The sequence below is a fragment of the Leuciscus leuciscus genome, assembly GCF_965113295.1.
Source record: "Leuciscus leuciscus genome assembly, chromosome: 16".
Classification (NCBI taxonomy): Eukaryota; Metazoa; Chordata; class Actinopteri; order Cypriniformes; family Leuciscidae; genus Leuciscus; species Leuciscus leuciscus.
In genome coordinates, this window is record NC_138740.1 from 15,641,172 (window position 1) to 15,657,969 (window position 16,798).

The window sequence follows — 16,798 nt, forward strand, 5'->3', positions numbered from 1 at the left end:
TTGTGTAATTTCTTCCCCAAATCAATTAAGTGCAAACCCCGCCTACGCAGCCGATTCTAAGATTTCATTGGTCATGTCAATTACAGTGCAGATTGCCTACACAACGCTAAAAAAAAATACTAAACCCCTTACCCTAACCTACAGCCTAAGCTTATTCCACACTATAACATTGGTAGCCCTTCCTGATCGATAGCATTACTCTGATCCATCCCTAATATATCTCTAAACATGAAGTCTCAACTTTTCTTAACAGGTGGAGTTGATTGAGTGAATGAGTGGACCAATGCAATCTGCTCAGTGTGAAATAGACGCTCAGCGCCTTGCCATGCTGCTGGCATTTAAAAAAAGCACCGCTCCCATTGAAAACAATTGGAAAAATATGCTAGCCTCGAAAAAAAACGCTTTGGTGGTCACACGGCCTAAAGGTGCGGTCACATTTACCATTGTTCGGCAAATTTATATGTGCAAAATCCAGTTATTTCAATGCATAAAGGCAAAAGATTTCCCTGCACTGATATTGCATCAGGTTCATGTTGATCATGAGGATTCGCTGTGTTGACTAGCAGCAATCTGCATGGTTTGAAAGTGACATCTATGCAAGTGGTGCTTCATATATAGCTACACTATTGACAATAGACAATGGGCATTTTTTGTCTGCGAAATTTCGCTAATGTGACCACACCTTAACATTCGAGTACCGCTGATCTAAAGTATTCTTATCTCATCTGAAGGTTGTTTCAGGTGTCCAGGTTGAATGAACAGCACAGAGGAAGGATGTCCAGTTTCTGGGCCCCTAATGAAGAATACAGCTGTCTACTACTCCTCCTCATCCTCTTCTCTCAACACAAACACACATTCACAAAGGAGGCTGAGTTGCAACCTTTCCTCCAGATCAGGGGTCAGTAAAAATTCGACACAAAGAAAGAGGGTACGTAGGTAAACAGTTCATCTCCGCAGGGAAAGCATGAGCTCTTGCTGCCTACAACTGAGACCCATCCATGACCATGTATGGATGTTTGTGTGAAAAGAGGAATTGGTTGCATTGAGAAGTTTAATACAAGGGTTTTCAAACTAGGGTCTGGGGAAAGGTTAAAAGAGTAAAAAAAAAATATATATATATTTCATACAAATATCTATCTGAATATTGCCAGGAAATAAGGTTGTTATAATAACAAACAGTTCTGTTCCAGAATGTGGCCAATTCGAGGTAAGCTTGTGCATCACTTACCTGTTGCATTCGCAGTGATTCCAGCTCCCTCTCCAGTCGAGTGCGTAGCCGATGCTCCAGCTGTTCTCTCTTCTCGCACGCGGCCTGAAGCTGTGCTAAAGCCTGCTGCATCCGCTCCACCTTCTCCACATATACCTGCTTTTTCTTCAGCTATACAAACACAGAGAATGCAGGTCAGACGCTGCTGCTCGCGCCGCACACAGAAGCCCCCATCCACCTTACAATGCCTCCTTGTATCCTTCAACCTCTCTCTCCTCTACATCTCTCAAATCCACCAGTGGCCATAATTGCAGCCAAAATGAATGCCCCAATTTAGCTCGGGGGGGACATCATAACACAGAAGAGTGAGAGAGCGAGTGTTAAAGTATTTGGCTCCCGTTTGGAAGGGGTGGGTGGAGAGGGCAAGAATTCAGCCATCTTCAAGTCCTTTCATGCCAGACAACTCAAGAGGCTTTGTTCGGGGAACAAGCGGGCGTTTGTGACAGGGTAGAACAAAAGTGGAACGGCCCGGTGCATTTTGGGACGCAAGGGTGCGCCCCCCGTTCAACGATAGCCAAAAGGCCATCTGGGAGCACGCCAGAAGAGCTCAACCACAGACTCCAACTGTTACAAACACTTATGAGCGGAGTTCAGAACCATCAACGCTACTTCGGTTTTTTCTGTTTTTTTCTTGAAGCTTTTTTTGGCCTCAGTACATGTTGTGTGGTTTCAAAGAAAGTTCCAGCCAACGGTTCACTCAAGCTTGAAGATCTTAACTGCAGAGATGAGAAGCTGACGGGAAGGACTTCAAAGAACTTGAGAAGGTTGAGCTTAAACATTGTGGCGGAGTACCACAGGGATGTGTTTGGGGGGTAAGTGGGTTATGACTCAATGAAATGTCCATTTAATGCTGGTTTCAATAAAGTTCACCCACTGTTTACTAACAACAGACACTCATACGCAGAAAATATTGACAGATGTTAGTTTATTTTCCAAAATTCAATCTGCTCTGCTGTATTGTTCAACGGTCAGATCATTTTAAAGCAAACTGTGTAATATCTGGAATATATCAAGCCCTCTTTAAGATGTGCCAAACAGGCAAACTACCCCAGCCCTTCTTTTGGATGGCAGCATGATTCAGCAATTACCCTTCCAAAATAAATAGATAAATAAATGAAAACAGAACTCATTTGAGATTTCTTTAGTTTTGAGAGAGTGATGTACAATAGGACCACAAGGGGGCACACGTATACATTAACGCAGAAATATGGTCACAGAAATTGTAGAAAATGTAAATTAATTTTGTTAACATGTAGGTGAGAATATGAAAATGGGAACCTAAATGTCTGCTTTGCTCTGGTAGTGTGCCAATTTTTAAGTTCATAAAATGTTTAAAAAATGGCTATTAAAAAGTATGAATACGTCGTAAATTTGTAAAACACAGCTTTAGAGTGAGTCAAAGCATGCAAAACAAATTCCTAAAGAGGTACACGGGTACCCTTGATTATCAGTGAGCTTTACCTCCTCCTCCAGCTTGACCACTTTTGCTTGGGCATTGTTTAAGGCCTGGTCACGGATCTCAATGTGCCTGCGCTGGTCCTCGTTGGTGGAGCGAAGCGAATTCAACTCGATATCCAGCTTCTCCTTCTCTCTCTGACTCTCTTTATCTGATAAATGAGTAAAATAGATATTCTGCACTTTCTTTCCCAATATATTGCAACTGACATTTGCTTACAAATAAATGGTATTTCAAAACAAACCCATGATTAATACAAGTGCATCACATTTGCTTCAAGAAAGTTTTAGATTTCTACTAGATGTAGAGGTCCACTCACTCTGAGTCAGAAGCTGTGAGATGGTTTTGCGATTGTCCTCGGTGCCCTCACAGTCTTTTGCTGCAAGCTGCTTGTTGGCTGTTTCCATTCGCTCTATTGAAAGAAAGAGACAATACCATCATACTTTCTCCTGATTTTATAGCTCAAAAATATGACAATGCTTCATAAAGTTTGTGTGAGAGATTAAATCAGTGTTAGAAAATAGGATACCAAAACCAGACCATCTGTGTCAAACAGATCAAATGTTTCCATGTGAAAGTTTATATGGTATCTCATTAACAAATATGGTTATTATTTCTTTGTAGAGAAAACCACAATCAAGGCTTTCCAAAATATTAAACAGCAAAATAAAAATATTTTATATTTGAAACAGCTGTGATTATTTCAACAGATGCCTAGTGCACTATTCTCCATCCTACCAAAAACACCCTAGATTCTCACACATTATGTACCACTGGGACTGGTTGCTCAGCAATTTGGTAAACAAAAATCTAACAAACATTTTATATTTACATTTTATTTTACAATTCCCAAAGAGCGGTCTTGCCATAATTCACACTGTGCTGTTAAGTCAAAAACTGGCCCAGATAAAAGGGCCATTATATAGAAGGGGTTGCTGTTTTTTTTTAAATGGCAAACCATTCATCAAGGAAGCAGGCCAAACGTTAAAACAATATTTCCCCCGTGTTAAGTCAACCAGACTGTGAGATGAGCATTCCAGAATCAAATGCCTTTCCCCCACTGAGCCTCAGTGCCTCTCAATAAAATTAAGATTCTTATCTAGATTTCAAATATAAATGAGGCTACAAGTGGTTGCCAAGAAGTTGCCAAAAAGTATTATTGACCATCAACTCATTTGTGTCCCTAGCACAAACATATTTGGACATTGTGCACCGAAGTTTAATAGTTATGATTGGGGATTTGTTGATATCCCTGACCCTAAAAATAAGAGTAATATTGATGGATGCCTTTGCAAACAACCCTAATTATCGATTGAAAGAAATCTACTTTAGTAAAATCTATGCATGAACAATATCTGTAGTAGTATATCAGGCTATACAGAATATATGAGAATCGCAGGGTGAAAGAAAGAACGGCAAAAGAGAGAGAAGAAAAATTTGCTGTAAAACTCTTGGAGCTCCCTGTGGACAAAGTCTGGGCATACTGCCATAAATCAGGGGTTCTCTGTTCTCTGCTGGACTAAAGAACACAGTGAGGCATGATCGTAGAGGTGGCCACACTCTGGCAGAGCGGGCCTGCTGACAGCAGCAGAAAAATGAGAGCGAGAGACTATTGCTTTGGATTCCAATAGAAACTGCACAGAGCCACAAGATATGACACAAAAGAAAGCAAACTGAATGAAACTTCAAATGCTTTGAACTTGGAGAAGAATAAGAAGCCTCTTTGAATGGGAAGGACAGAATGTTGGAGCCAGGTGGGACCACCGCAACGTTCTCATTTACTGACCCTGTAGCGTTTCTCCATCTGATGTCCATACACATAATGTTAACAAAATTTGGAAGCTCTGCTCTACTGCAACCTGTTACATCTTACTGTGATCCAGCAATCCATCTCATCCTGTCAACTATAAGCAGATCTACTCTTGCTGATTTTCATGCGTATCACCAAAAACTAAAACTTTAGTGCAAAACATATAATAAAAATTACACAAATATGCTTTGGAGTCACTGCTTATTCATAAGATGTGATATAGTCGCAAGTTACAATTCATGGACACTCCTTTCATAATATTCTCCTAATACTCTCTTAAAATCTGCTTTTCCATTCAGTTATCCTGCTTTGTTCTCACCTCTTAGGTCCCTGTTGAAGTCGTGTACCCTGCGCACCTCCATCTCCAGCTTATTTCTCATGGTCTTCTCAAGAGCTTCCCTCTTTGTGGATGATTTGGCCAGGTTTTCATAGGCTTCAGACACCATTTGGATCTCAGTCTCCAGCTGCAAAGTAAAAAGACTTCTTACAGAAAGTATGGATTTTTTTTATTCAAAATGATACAGTATGGAAAGCAGCCTTCGTTTTTTTGCATGAAATAAAACCTATTGTCCATTCCAAAGAACACCTTCAAATCGCTTCTACCCCTTCTGTGCCAAAATGGTGCTGCTCACAGAGCTGATACTTGGCGATCTGAGAGCCTATTACAGGGTTTCCCAACCCTGTTCCTGGATGCACACCAACACTACACACTTTCGCACTCTTCCTGATTCAACTCATTAGCTTGAAAGTAGAGACTAAAAGACCAGAAATAGATGGTAGGATAAGAGAGACATCCAAAATGTGTACTGTTGGTTGATTTGCCTCCAGCAACAAGAATGGGAAACACTGGCCTATCTTGAACTGGCCCACATTTCCACAGACTTGAGAACTGTTACAATATGGGTTACATGTCTGTGGTACCTGTTACAACCTGAATGAAACCAGCATTCAGCATATTTCCCGTATCTCCTCAAGAATCTCCACAGAAGACCAAATTGTAAACAGATCACTGCTGAATGCTTTTGTTAACTCAGTAGCTAGCTAGCCAAACTGTTGTTGTTCTGAAAACTTTCCTTGGTGACGTTTTCCTGCCTCCAGACATAATCATAATATAATGTGAACCTTCAAAGACGTTCTAACCTTTTGTAGTTTGGACACCTTTTCCCCACACACTTCCAGCTCTTGCTTAAGCAAGCGGTTCTCTTCGGACAGCATATCCACCATCTGCTGGGCACGGGCCAGCATGGCGTAAGGGTCCCCCTGCATGGAGTGTGGATGCGAGTACTGTTGTCCTGGATTCTGTTGCTGCTGCTGGGAGCCCTGCTGGTGGTACTGGTGCTGGTGCATGTGGAGGCCCCTGGGAGCTGACCCATAAGGATCATGAGGGAACACATGGCTGCGTTGATGGGGAGGGTGACCTGGACCTGGGCCGTATGGATCACCTTGGTGGGAACCGGGCCCCTGTGGGCTACGAGCACACATAGGGAAGGGCTCTCCCTGGTGACCCATATGTGGAGGATGGTGGGAAGAAGCCAAGATGCTGCTGAGATTGGAAGACTGAGCACGGGAGAGAGAGCCCCCTGACGTAACAGAAGATGAAGGGCTATGGTGATGGACAGACCTTTGAGAGTGACTTGAACTCTCCTTACTTGACCTAATGAGGGCAGAGAAATAAATAATATTCATATTTTGACTGATTACAAAAGTGTAAACATTATAAAAATTATTGAGAACTTTCAGTGACCTACAAATACTTTAGGCTGAATATAAACGTGCATAACCAACGGCTTTCTTTTAACAGATTAAATCACCGTTGGAAAACAACTTGTCCAAAGTAGAAACTATGTAATGCATTCCAACCGTTCATAAAAATATTTTTCACAGGTCAACATTCCTGGTTCTCTGCAACATAATAGAGAAACTGTCGTGTTGTGACATGTAGATGATTATTAGAATTAGATATGCATTCTTTTGCTATACGTTACACACTGGCTCTGAGGTAAATTAATTCAGGGAAACAGGCAAAACTGGCTTTTCCCATAACTGGTTTCCTGACAACAAGTCCCAGCATCGAAGGGAAGGGCTGTTTTAAGATTCATCATTTGGAATTTTTCAACAACTGTTAAGTCAGGGAATTTGAGGGAATTTGTGTTTTGAAGTTTATTGTTCCAGTTCCCACAAATGTCCTATAATTCAGCCCACACTTTAGCTTGGAACTCTATAGCTTTAGCATTTGTAAGCACTCTTTTATCTCACCGGAAAGAGCCATACTCTGGTGGTGGCTGGTACCGGACGTGAGGAATGTCAGCTCTTGCTGGCTGGCTTGTGCCACGGTGGTCTGGGTAGAAGTGTCCAGGCTCCTGGTGCTGATGGTGCTGCTGCTGCTGCTGGTGCTGGTGCTGGTGCTGCTGCTGGTGCTGCTGCTGGTGCTGCTGCTGGTGCTGCTGCTGGTGCTGTTTGGGTGGAGAGGGCATTGCTTTAAATGGATAGTCTGGTGGTGGACCCCTGTGTTGGGGCCCAGAGGGTTTATAATAGTCTCCTGGAAGTCCAGGTGGAGGCAACTGGGGGGAAAGTGGTGAACTGGTAACAGGCGCATGGGCCTTGACCCCACTGGTGGCCAAAGAGAGCTGCATTAGTCTTTCACTGAGTGAACGTACATGGCCTTGCTTTAGATCCTTGAGCCCGTCGTCTTGGTGAACTTTGCTTCCATTCACCCTTTGTACCGTGGGCCTGCCCTCTGGGGGTCGCACTTTAGGGTTGCTGAGGCCAGTCACATAAAATGCTGCACCTACTGACGGGGGTATCTGTGGTTGAGGCTGCTGGGGCTGATGACCGCGGAAGTACTGTGACTGCACCTTGGCTTGGTCATAGGTGGGTAGGTCTTCGGGATTCTGCCCTTGTCCGCTCAAGCAGCTTCCACTGCCTCCACTGCCACCACCTCCTCCTCCCGCAGTGCGTGTGCTGAGCTTCTCCATGCCACTGTCTGTCTGCAGCTCCTGGCCCTGAGGCTCCTGCCTCGCAATGTGAGGGACCATCGAGAGCTCGTCCCCTGGGCTGCCAGGCCCCGGGTATCCACTCACTGGACCTTGCTGCTGCTGCTGCTGTTGTTGTTGTTGTTGTTGTTGCAGGGCAAGGTAATTTCGGCCGTCGCCATAGCGCATTTGCTCCTGCAAGAGCCGCTGCAGAACTGTATGGCCACTACCGCTGCTTCCTGATGTGTCCTCGGAAACTGAGGCTGCCGCCCTCATTTCCAGCTCCCGTGTCCTACCCACCTCATGGAAGGAGGAGCTTCGGGCACGGTCCACACTCCCTGTGTAAAAAACACCAATGTATGATGAATAAACACAGCCACTACCTATTATCACAAGCTATACCATAATGAAGTAGTTACAAAGAATTCAGTTTAAGAAGCTGAAATGAAAGTAAACAGACTGAAGGAGATTGACAAATCTTCTGCATGTTCTAAGAAAACTGCCTGAAATCTCAGACCCCAACTGTCCCAAACTCTTTACACGTTGACAGCTGGGCACCATAGTCTTTAAGGTTTTTATTGCTAAATTATGACACCAGTTTTCACTTTAAATGTGTCAATGGCAACTCTCTGGTGATCTTCAACCACTACTAATCACTATTAACTTGTTAACTGAGGATTAATAAAAATTGTATTGTTCTAAATTATAAAGATCAGGAAGAGCCCAGGGTCAAGGTGTTGAAGTCCACCCATGATGCAAATCATGTTACCAATGCCATATACAGTATATATACCACATTACTGTACAACAGCTCCATTCCTTTAACATGCATTGCAGTTGAGTCATCTGATTATCCAAAGCTTACACATCTTCAAAGCTTAAACCCCAATCTCCCTACTGTCGGCTTGAGCTGTAGATAGTAGATACTTAGAAATCACACAGAGCAATTTAAAACAACAAGTGAGCTGTTAACGCATACAAAGCCATTATGTGGAAACCATTCCATAATATTAGAGCCAATGTGGAGTGTAATGTGTAGTACTACATTACTGTAACTACATTACTACTGCAAAATGAAAGGTTACTATAATTTATATACATTCTGTTTCTCTTAATGGTGTTTATCCGGAATGGTTGCCACTACTGGCATTGAACAGAGTTTGTAGTTTAGTGGTTAATGCACCATCTAAAAAAGTAATGAAGGGGAACTTATTACGTCTATTGCTTTCTGATATTCCCCGCATTCTCAAGGAGGATGAGGCTTTTTTCCGAAACATCTGTGGTGAATAAATAAATAAATGTAAAGTGAGTCAGAAACAGAGGAATCAGTGTACAACTGCTTTCCAATTTGGAAAGCTAGAGAAAGTGGGAGATAGAGTGAAAGAAAAATACATTTCATAATGACCCCCCCCCCATACTTTAACTTCCACTTCCTGTCATTCTCCAGTCTTTCGCTCACTAAGACCTCCTCAGAGTCAATGAAAGAGATGGCCACAAACAAAAGCAGGATGAGAAAATGAAATGGCGAGGTCACAAAAAAACTCACGGTTAAGATGAATGAAATGATGGCTGATTTCTGTCGATGAATAAGTGGCACTTCATATATTTGAAAAGCTGAAAATTGTCCCAAAAAGATATTTGTCAGCAGTTTTATGTTACTTGTGTTTACACAACCTTCGTCCAGTGTGGTTAGAGAAACTTTGTCGGGCATACCTTTGGATCTAGTACTTTAAATACCTTTACTGCAAAAATGTAACTGCTTTTATGAATAATTTTAAGCATAAAATATAGCAGAGGACTTTTTAAGTGATAAAAACTGTATCCAAACAGGTTCTACATTTTTGTACATTTTGAATCACAGAGCCGAAATTAACAAACCCATAACTTCTAGTGGTTTCTTTTGTCCCACTGATGTCCACCCCACCCATCTAGGCTCCTCTGGTGTTCTCCAGTCACTGTGTAAACTTTATGTCTCCATTAGTCTACAGTATATTCGACCAGGTCACCTACCTGTGCGGCTGCTGTCGTGTGTCACTACTGGCTGCTCATCGTGCTGACATTCACTGGGGTCACTGCTCTGAAGAAGCTCCTCAAGTTGCTCCAAAACACACAGCCGGTCCGTGAGGTCCCGAATGCCAAGCCACTCTAGAACAGGAAGGCACTCTGGCGAGTTAGAACAATGGGGGTGGGGTCCAAAGACAGACACTTTTTTTTTTTCAAAGGCTTTTTTTTTGAGGGGTTGTAGAAAGAAATATAGTTCATGTGAAAGATAGGGGATGTGAGGTATGTTCATTTCCTGATTGAGACAGAACCAAAAAAGAAATGCCCTTGTGTTTTTTTTATACCTTCTCACAGCCATTGGGGACCATTCTGCAGCTGTGTAGTTAGGTGATAGAAAAATACCATGCTAAGCTACTGGACAGAAATTCTGACAGATATAAAATAGTTTAAGGGAGTGAGGCTGGTTCCAGATCAGTTGGTAGAGATAGCATGGGGTAGTGGTTCAATCCAAACAGGATGTAGGGATGTGCATAGTTTTAAATGACTGGCATAAGCTACATTTATGCCCCCAAAAATGCCATAGCACTCAATGTAGTCTGTGGAATTTTGATGCTTTAAGGACTGACAAAAGTGTCTGAAATTATTTAAAAGATATATTCTTCCATAATGCAAATCTAATGAAAACAGGTCAGTGACATATTTTACCCTGAAACCTTTTTAAGGTCATTTAGATTTATTTTTATTGTGACATACACATTAAAATTCTCATTACTGTAATACAGGACACAGGTTTTACTTGTGAGTTTCTCATTTCTGTATTTTATATGGGATTACATAGCAGTTAAACATACTACATTGACATAATTACTTAATTCAAATAATCATATTTTCTTGGCTGTCAAAGTTAACATGTTAATGTATATGATAAAATAAGTTTTTTAATACATTGTTTTGTAATTTAATGACTGCAGATTTGGGTTCACTGTTTGGATTTCCCATGCACTGCAAAGCATGTTGATGGAATATAGATTGTTGATTTTGTTTGTTTTTCCATCACAGTAAAGAGAATTGTGTGGATGCAAAAAAAAGGTCATAAAATAGGCTTTATTTTCTTTAAGAAAAATATAATTTTTATTAGAACAGTTCTTGACAGGTTTTGTGAGTTTCAAAACCTAGGAAAATCCTCTTTCAGACAACACAATTTAAGAGAAGACTCATTACAAGAACTCTTGAATCACTCACACAAAACTTCACATAGCTATGAAACGGTCTGAATCATACAATAAACCAGACCCCTCTCTAATACGCCCCCAACCTCGTCAAAAACAGAAATAGGCTACAGAAGCCTCCTCCCCTCACACTCCTGCTGACGCTCGAACTTCAAGTTCCTTGACTGTTTCAGATAAACAGTTTATTCCATGGCCAGAGTGCCCAGAAGTGAATTCGTGGAATCTGACATGGTTAAAAGTCCACAGATAGGTCTCCCAACAAAAGTTTCCAAAGGTTCTGACCTCAGAGTCCTGCCATGGTCGTGTCAGTGACACGATGTGCTTACATTTTAAGTACTGAGCAAGGTATGGAGCATGTCAAGCATGACTCCCAGAACTAAAAACCTGGGAGAATGTTTATCTATCCTATTAACTTCATGAACACATTCCCTTCAAATTTCCTATCTACAATGTGCATACAGCAAATGCCCTCGATAACTTTAAACATTATCGTTTTAGGTGAATTTTAACTTTGAAGAACTTAGCATCATTTTTACAGTGCAATCACAACAAGACAATTCACTGAAAACCATTAAAAAGCTGAAAAATACAGCCAACACAAATTCAACTCACAGATATCCTTTCCACCAAAGACGTCTTGTGTGAGAAAACTCCACTGAACTCTCCTTAACAGTTGACCATCCTAACCATTAGTCTCGAGTCGCACTCCTTTGTTCACACGCTCAAGGATATTACTGCAGTAAGCTTGTACACTGAACTAGCTAATGCATTCCATCAGGTGTGGCTGTGAGGATAGGTGGGCTGGATCACTGCCAGTTATCTACACACCTTCAAACCTGCCTGCTGTTAACACTCCAACTTGCGTCAAAATGATCTAATTATCCAAGACTGGGTGTGCGATACATATCTCAAATCTGACTAAGATCATGGTTGAAAAAAATTATTGCGGTTATACAAATTACTTTTGTATGATGCTTGTTCGAAACCTCAAAGGTGATCAAACCTTGTTTGATCCAGTTTATCGGTTTCAGAAACATTTATGAATGAGTGATGAGTGTTGGAATGTTTGTTAAAATGACTTTTTGCCATTTCAAAATTCAGATTTTCACAACGGCCTTCTGATTGCTCTTAGTGTGCTAAGAAATTGCACCAATTACATTTCAATTTCTGTATGCTACAATAATCCAAATGTGTTTAATTTGTAGAGATGTTGACACGAAATAAGCAACTTGCAGCGATCAAACCTTCCTCAGGGTAGTCACCACATTTAATTGAACATGAATGAAAATGCATTCAAGACTGTAGGACAGAATGTTAGTGACAATGCAACATCTACATTTCATTATATTTATGCATTGGCAGACAGCAGGTTTACACTTCAGTACACTATCAGTTCATGCATTCCCTGGGAATTGAACTCTTGACGTTGCTAGTGCCACGCTCTACTGTTTGAGCTACATGAATATAAAAGCCAATTATTCAATTTAGGAAACAAGATGTCGTCTATGTAATATCACAGTATTTTTCTTACACAGCATAAATGGGTCTTTATACATGTGAATATAGATATTTAAAGAAGGGGGGGCGCAAAAAGGGATCATCATATTAGGGGGCCCTTGTCCATCAAAAGGCCAAAGAAAACCCCCAGACAAGTTGGTTGTTGGAAGACTAGTTCATTAATTGACCATCGTGACCCATCAATAACCCTAACATGTTGTCAACAGACAAATCCCTGAATGTCAAGCCAACTTGAGCAAAGAATGCACCTGCTGCGAACAGTTGAGTAATGTAGAAACAGGTGGCAAACCACAACTCCTACGATAAGAAACTGAAACACCTGGCTTGTCGTAACACAGCCAGCACTTATTCCTTCCTCATATTCCTAACTGCTGCCGCCCGTGTCTTTTTCAAGAGCAATTAAACAGAGCCAAGGGCAACATAGGTACTGCAAGGGCAACAACTTGCTGTCAAGCTATCAGAAAGAGTGCAATTAATAAAAAAGGCTTTATCTTCTGGAATTTGTTTTTTTGTAAAGAAATAAATGAACCATGGCAGGGTTCAATACACATGTTATCCATATAAAAAAGATCCCCTCTAGTGTGCCAATAAAGTTGAGCAAACATTATCAGTTAATACAATCTCACTTCCTTGACAATAAGTTATTTGGTTGTATGATGAGAAAAATTCTGAAGTTCATGAAAATAAACCGTTTCAAAATGTCAGATTTTAAAAGTACACTTTGTAACTGTTTTGGTTCAAATTGACTAAATTACAATACATCATCAATCCTTCCAAAACATGATTTTTTTCCCTAATTCACTATGGAAAGCCTATTACAGGTGTTTATATTTTAGACCAAGCAGGATGGTTTTGACCAGATATTGTGTATATACATCACTTGGCCGTCTCGTCATATCCGTAAATAGAGAAAAGTTCCTCTGGCTACTTTGACACGTGTGGGAGTGGCATAGGTTAGTTGTTACAACGAGCAAGAAAGATTAACAGAGCAGCTAAATCTCGAACCTCCGAGGAATCACCTGTTTAAAAACAACGCAGAACAGAAGACAGTCTGCTGGCAAAAAGAGAGCGTGACTGAACTCGTAATAAAACAAGTATCAACATTGGCTTGGCTTTTCGGAGATGGCGAGAACTGAGGGATTTGAAATGTTGTAAAAGCGAAGTGGAGATGGTGTTTTTATTACTCAACAGGTCAGTAAGGTATTTTATTGAACAGATGAATTGCCATATGTAGCTCTCTAACAGATTTCATTGTAAAGCATTATCTATTGTGAAGGGTCATTTCATTATGGTTGTTGTAGCGCTGTGCTGCAATTTATTTTCAAAGAACCATGTCTATTAAAAACAACAGTAATGTCTTCAGTTAATCAGCTTGAGATCCTTTCCATCTAAACTGCTTATATCTCTTACGCCTAGTAGTGAATGTTTTATGAGCAGTAGGATAACCATAATCATCCGCACAGACATGCAGAGCCGAAGCACAGCCAAAACAATGTTCTTCCGTAAAATGCATGGCATTAACCGCCAAAAGTTACATAGAGTACGTTTAAAATTCAGTGCTAGCTATACTTAGAAAGATCGGATAATTCAAAATGGATGTATTTCTGTAACCTGGTTTCTGATGGTCTGGAACATTTTAAATGGATGCTGACATTATGTAAATATTTACATTTTGTGCACAAGCTTCCCAGGGCCCCCACGCAGACAGTGCTTACTCGGGGTAATAGATCAGGAATGTGGCCCAGGGTAGGTTTGAGTACAGGCCCGATGCTGGCACACTATCAAACAGCCTCTGACAGTACAGTTCATTCCTGCCCTCATTATGCTGAGACACTCCAGGTTCTCAGTACAGTGCTGACAGATGTCCAGGTTCATATCTGATCTAGGATTGATGTTAATGCTTAACTTATAACATTTTGGAATTGAAGAGTTGCCCCCAACTGGTTTCTTGATCATTATGCTTGATAAACTCTGAAACTATTTACCAAAATACCCAGTAGTTTGGTGTATAGGGTGACTAATCACATCTCATCTAATCTTTCAACACACTTCTCCTTTTACATTTCCAGTGTTTTTAGTCATAAAGACCACAAGCTGACACAACAGAATTATTCACCAAACAGATATGTATAGAAGTCTAAAGAGAAAAATATGTAGTGGTGTTGTGATATTCTTAGCTAATGAAACAATAAACCGATCATGGGTCAATGACAAATTAACATGTCCAGTTCTTAGAAATGTAGTCTGTATTTAAATTGAGTCTGGAATGACGGTAAAAATGTCATGTGGTGTGACCATCGAGTTGTGTCATATTTTCCTCAAACCTTGAAAACGTGTCAGTGTACACACACACACACACATAGAGTATATATAGATTTTATATAGATTTTCAAGATTAAAAATAATTTGACAAATTATGATTTTTTAATTCATAAATATATTTTGAAATTTAGGCCTAGTATAGTTTTCTTGAAAAGTAAACGTAAAAGATAAAAAGTCAAATTAACTGATATTTTGAAAGATTTATGCCACGAGGGTCCTCTTTATGATGCAATTTCCTGTTTTATGTTTTGGTTTTTTGCATGTTGGTTGGACCATATTGGTCATACATCATGAAGACTAAAATGTTAGTAAAGCAGTTTTGTTAAAACATTTTTCTAAGAATTAATAATAGAGGATTTTACCAAACTACTTTTAAAAAAAAAAAATTATCTAACATTTAATTCTTTTTTTATATTATGATTAAATTCATAAATAAAAATAATTTTCATACTTGAAGATATATTCAAGTTACTGTGTGAATTGCATCGTAACATTTTTATATAAATTAATAGATTTGGACATAAAAATGAGCGTCATGTGATTGACCCATACGCGCATGTTACTATAGGCAAGAACTTTACCCTTTGGTTCCACTTTTCAGAAACCTGTGACAAAAGGAAGCAGGATTTTCCATCGCATTTTCTTGTCTTACTTCCCGAGTCCGACCTCTGATGAATATTGCCGTTGGCAACAACGGTAAACTGTCTAATGCTGACAAGTGGTCGGGCAGCATTCCACAAGGGCTAGAGTTTCACCACGACAACCTCCTAAACATAAACCTTAAAACATTAAAGCGGGAAAAATCAGGAGTGTGACCTTAGAAAACGTCTGTTAAGGCAGAGCGAGCCAGCCCTCGGATAGTTAAAAACGCCACCCCCAACTTTCGCAGGCACTGTTTACATAACAGGGGAGCATTAGTGGAAGGTTTCCAGGGGTTTAATGAACTCCAGAGAGCTCGTCCATGTTAAGAATTCTTTTATGCTTTATGTAGGACATGATAACACTGACAATATTGTTATTGGTGAAGGAGGAGCTAATACTGAAGAAAGTTTGTGTGTGTTTGAAGAGAGAAGTTGATGATGATGAGGCCACAAGATCAGCATAAAGGAAGAAGATAAAAAAGTATATGGATTTATCCGCCTTAAAGTCTCTGAATTTGAGTGCAGTTTAATATATATATTATTTTTGTATTATTGTTATTATTATTATTTACACAGTGATTAGGCTGTTTTTTTATGCCAGTTATAAACCACTAGATATGCTATTGTTAGTGAGTTCCAGGTGGTATTTAGGGGGTGGGACCATTTCATTCTAGAGGTCATATGATTGGACAAAAAGTCTGTGTAGTGCAACATGAGTCATATATAATTTTGCTTTGGTTTCCTGGTAAAGAAAACAGTAAGATCTCAAGTAACATCTCAAAACTAAAAGACACAGACTTTTGGGAAAAAGAAGACGTGCACCCCAAACCATTACAAACTATTCTCACACACAAATTTAATTAGTCTTCCAGCATGCATCCAATGAGTGGATAAGACGGTGACAAAGGAACAGTCCGAGAACAAAGACACATGCAGACAGAGAGATTAAGGCAGAAGGGGGAATTGAGAAACACATGGCAGGAACTGAGCAGGAAACGCAACATTCCATTCTGGAAAGGTCTGGCGCTGCAACCGTGGAGAAAGCGTAAAGCTCAGCCTCCCCCTGTGTCCATTACCTCCAGCTCGGAGAGATTCTCACACTGCAGGACTGGAAAAGAAGTAGGCCAAGAAACTCTGACACATCTGCTCCTTCTCTCTACCGCCGTTTTCATGTTCGTCGCAATATGTCTTCGCGGCATTAATTCACCTCCTCCCTCAATTGAGCTGCTTTCTTGGAATTCAACCGTGATTAATTTCAAGGGATTACGTTCTTTTAAACATGTGAGAGGCCTGATGGGAAGTCAGTGCTGAGAGAAACCAGAGGACAGCACTCAGGGCCACAACACTTCAGTGCACACAGTGGATTTTACTGTTTTAGGACAGAATACATTTCCAAAATACTCACTTTTTTGGACATGGTTGCTTGGCAATACCAAGTTGTATTGTCAAGGCATTCTCTGAAGTATCGTTGAGTATCATGTGAAACCACTATAGATGAATATACTGATCATACAGTACCATGAGTGAATCTGGAACTCTTTTTTTTTTTATGCGATATTGACAAAAGAAAATAATATTTCAA

General features: G+C 40.4%; 1 protein-coding gene across 5 annotated transcripts in view; it reads right to left on the reverse strand.

Annotated features, from left to right (window-relative positions):
- amot (angiomotin) overlaps positions 1 to 16,798 on the reverse strand; it is a 32,158-nt gene that overhangs the window by 5,280 nt on the left and 10,080 nt on the right. For 2 of the 5 annotated variants that reach the window (XR_014198915.1, XM_082141836.1), the window contains exons 3-11: positions 9,516 to 9,650; positions 9,052 to 9,119; positions 8,722 to 8,782; positions 6,790 to 7,843; positions 5,674 to 6,187; positions 4,853 to 4,997; positions 3,043 to 3,135; positions 2,729 to 2,874; positions 1,229 to 1,378 (exon numbers count right to left, since the gene is read on the reverse strand). Coding sequence is in view for 4 of the 5 variants with exons in the window: in XM_082141836.1 (XP_081997962.1) it covers positions 1,229 to 1,378; positions 2,729 to 2,874; positions 3,043 to 3,135; positions 4,853 to 4,997; positions 5,674 to 6,187; positions 6,790 to 7,843; positions 8,722 to 8,782; positions 9,052 to 9,119; positions 9,516 to 9,650 (2,366 nt within the window). In the remaining variant the exon portion in view is untranslated. Of the gene's footprint in view, positions 1 to 1,228; positions 1,379 to 2,728; positions 2,875 to 3,042; positions 3,136 to 4,852; positions 4,998 to 5,673; positions 6,188 to 6,789; positions 7,844 to 8,721; positions 8,783 to 9,051; positions 9,120 to 9,515; positions 9,651 to 11,347; positions 12,974 to 16,798 lie in introns of those variants that run through there. The other 3 variants (XM_082141839.1, XM_082141838.1, XM_082141837.1) reach the window with 3 other exon arrangements.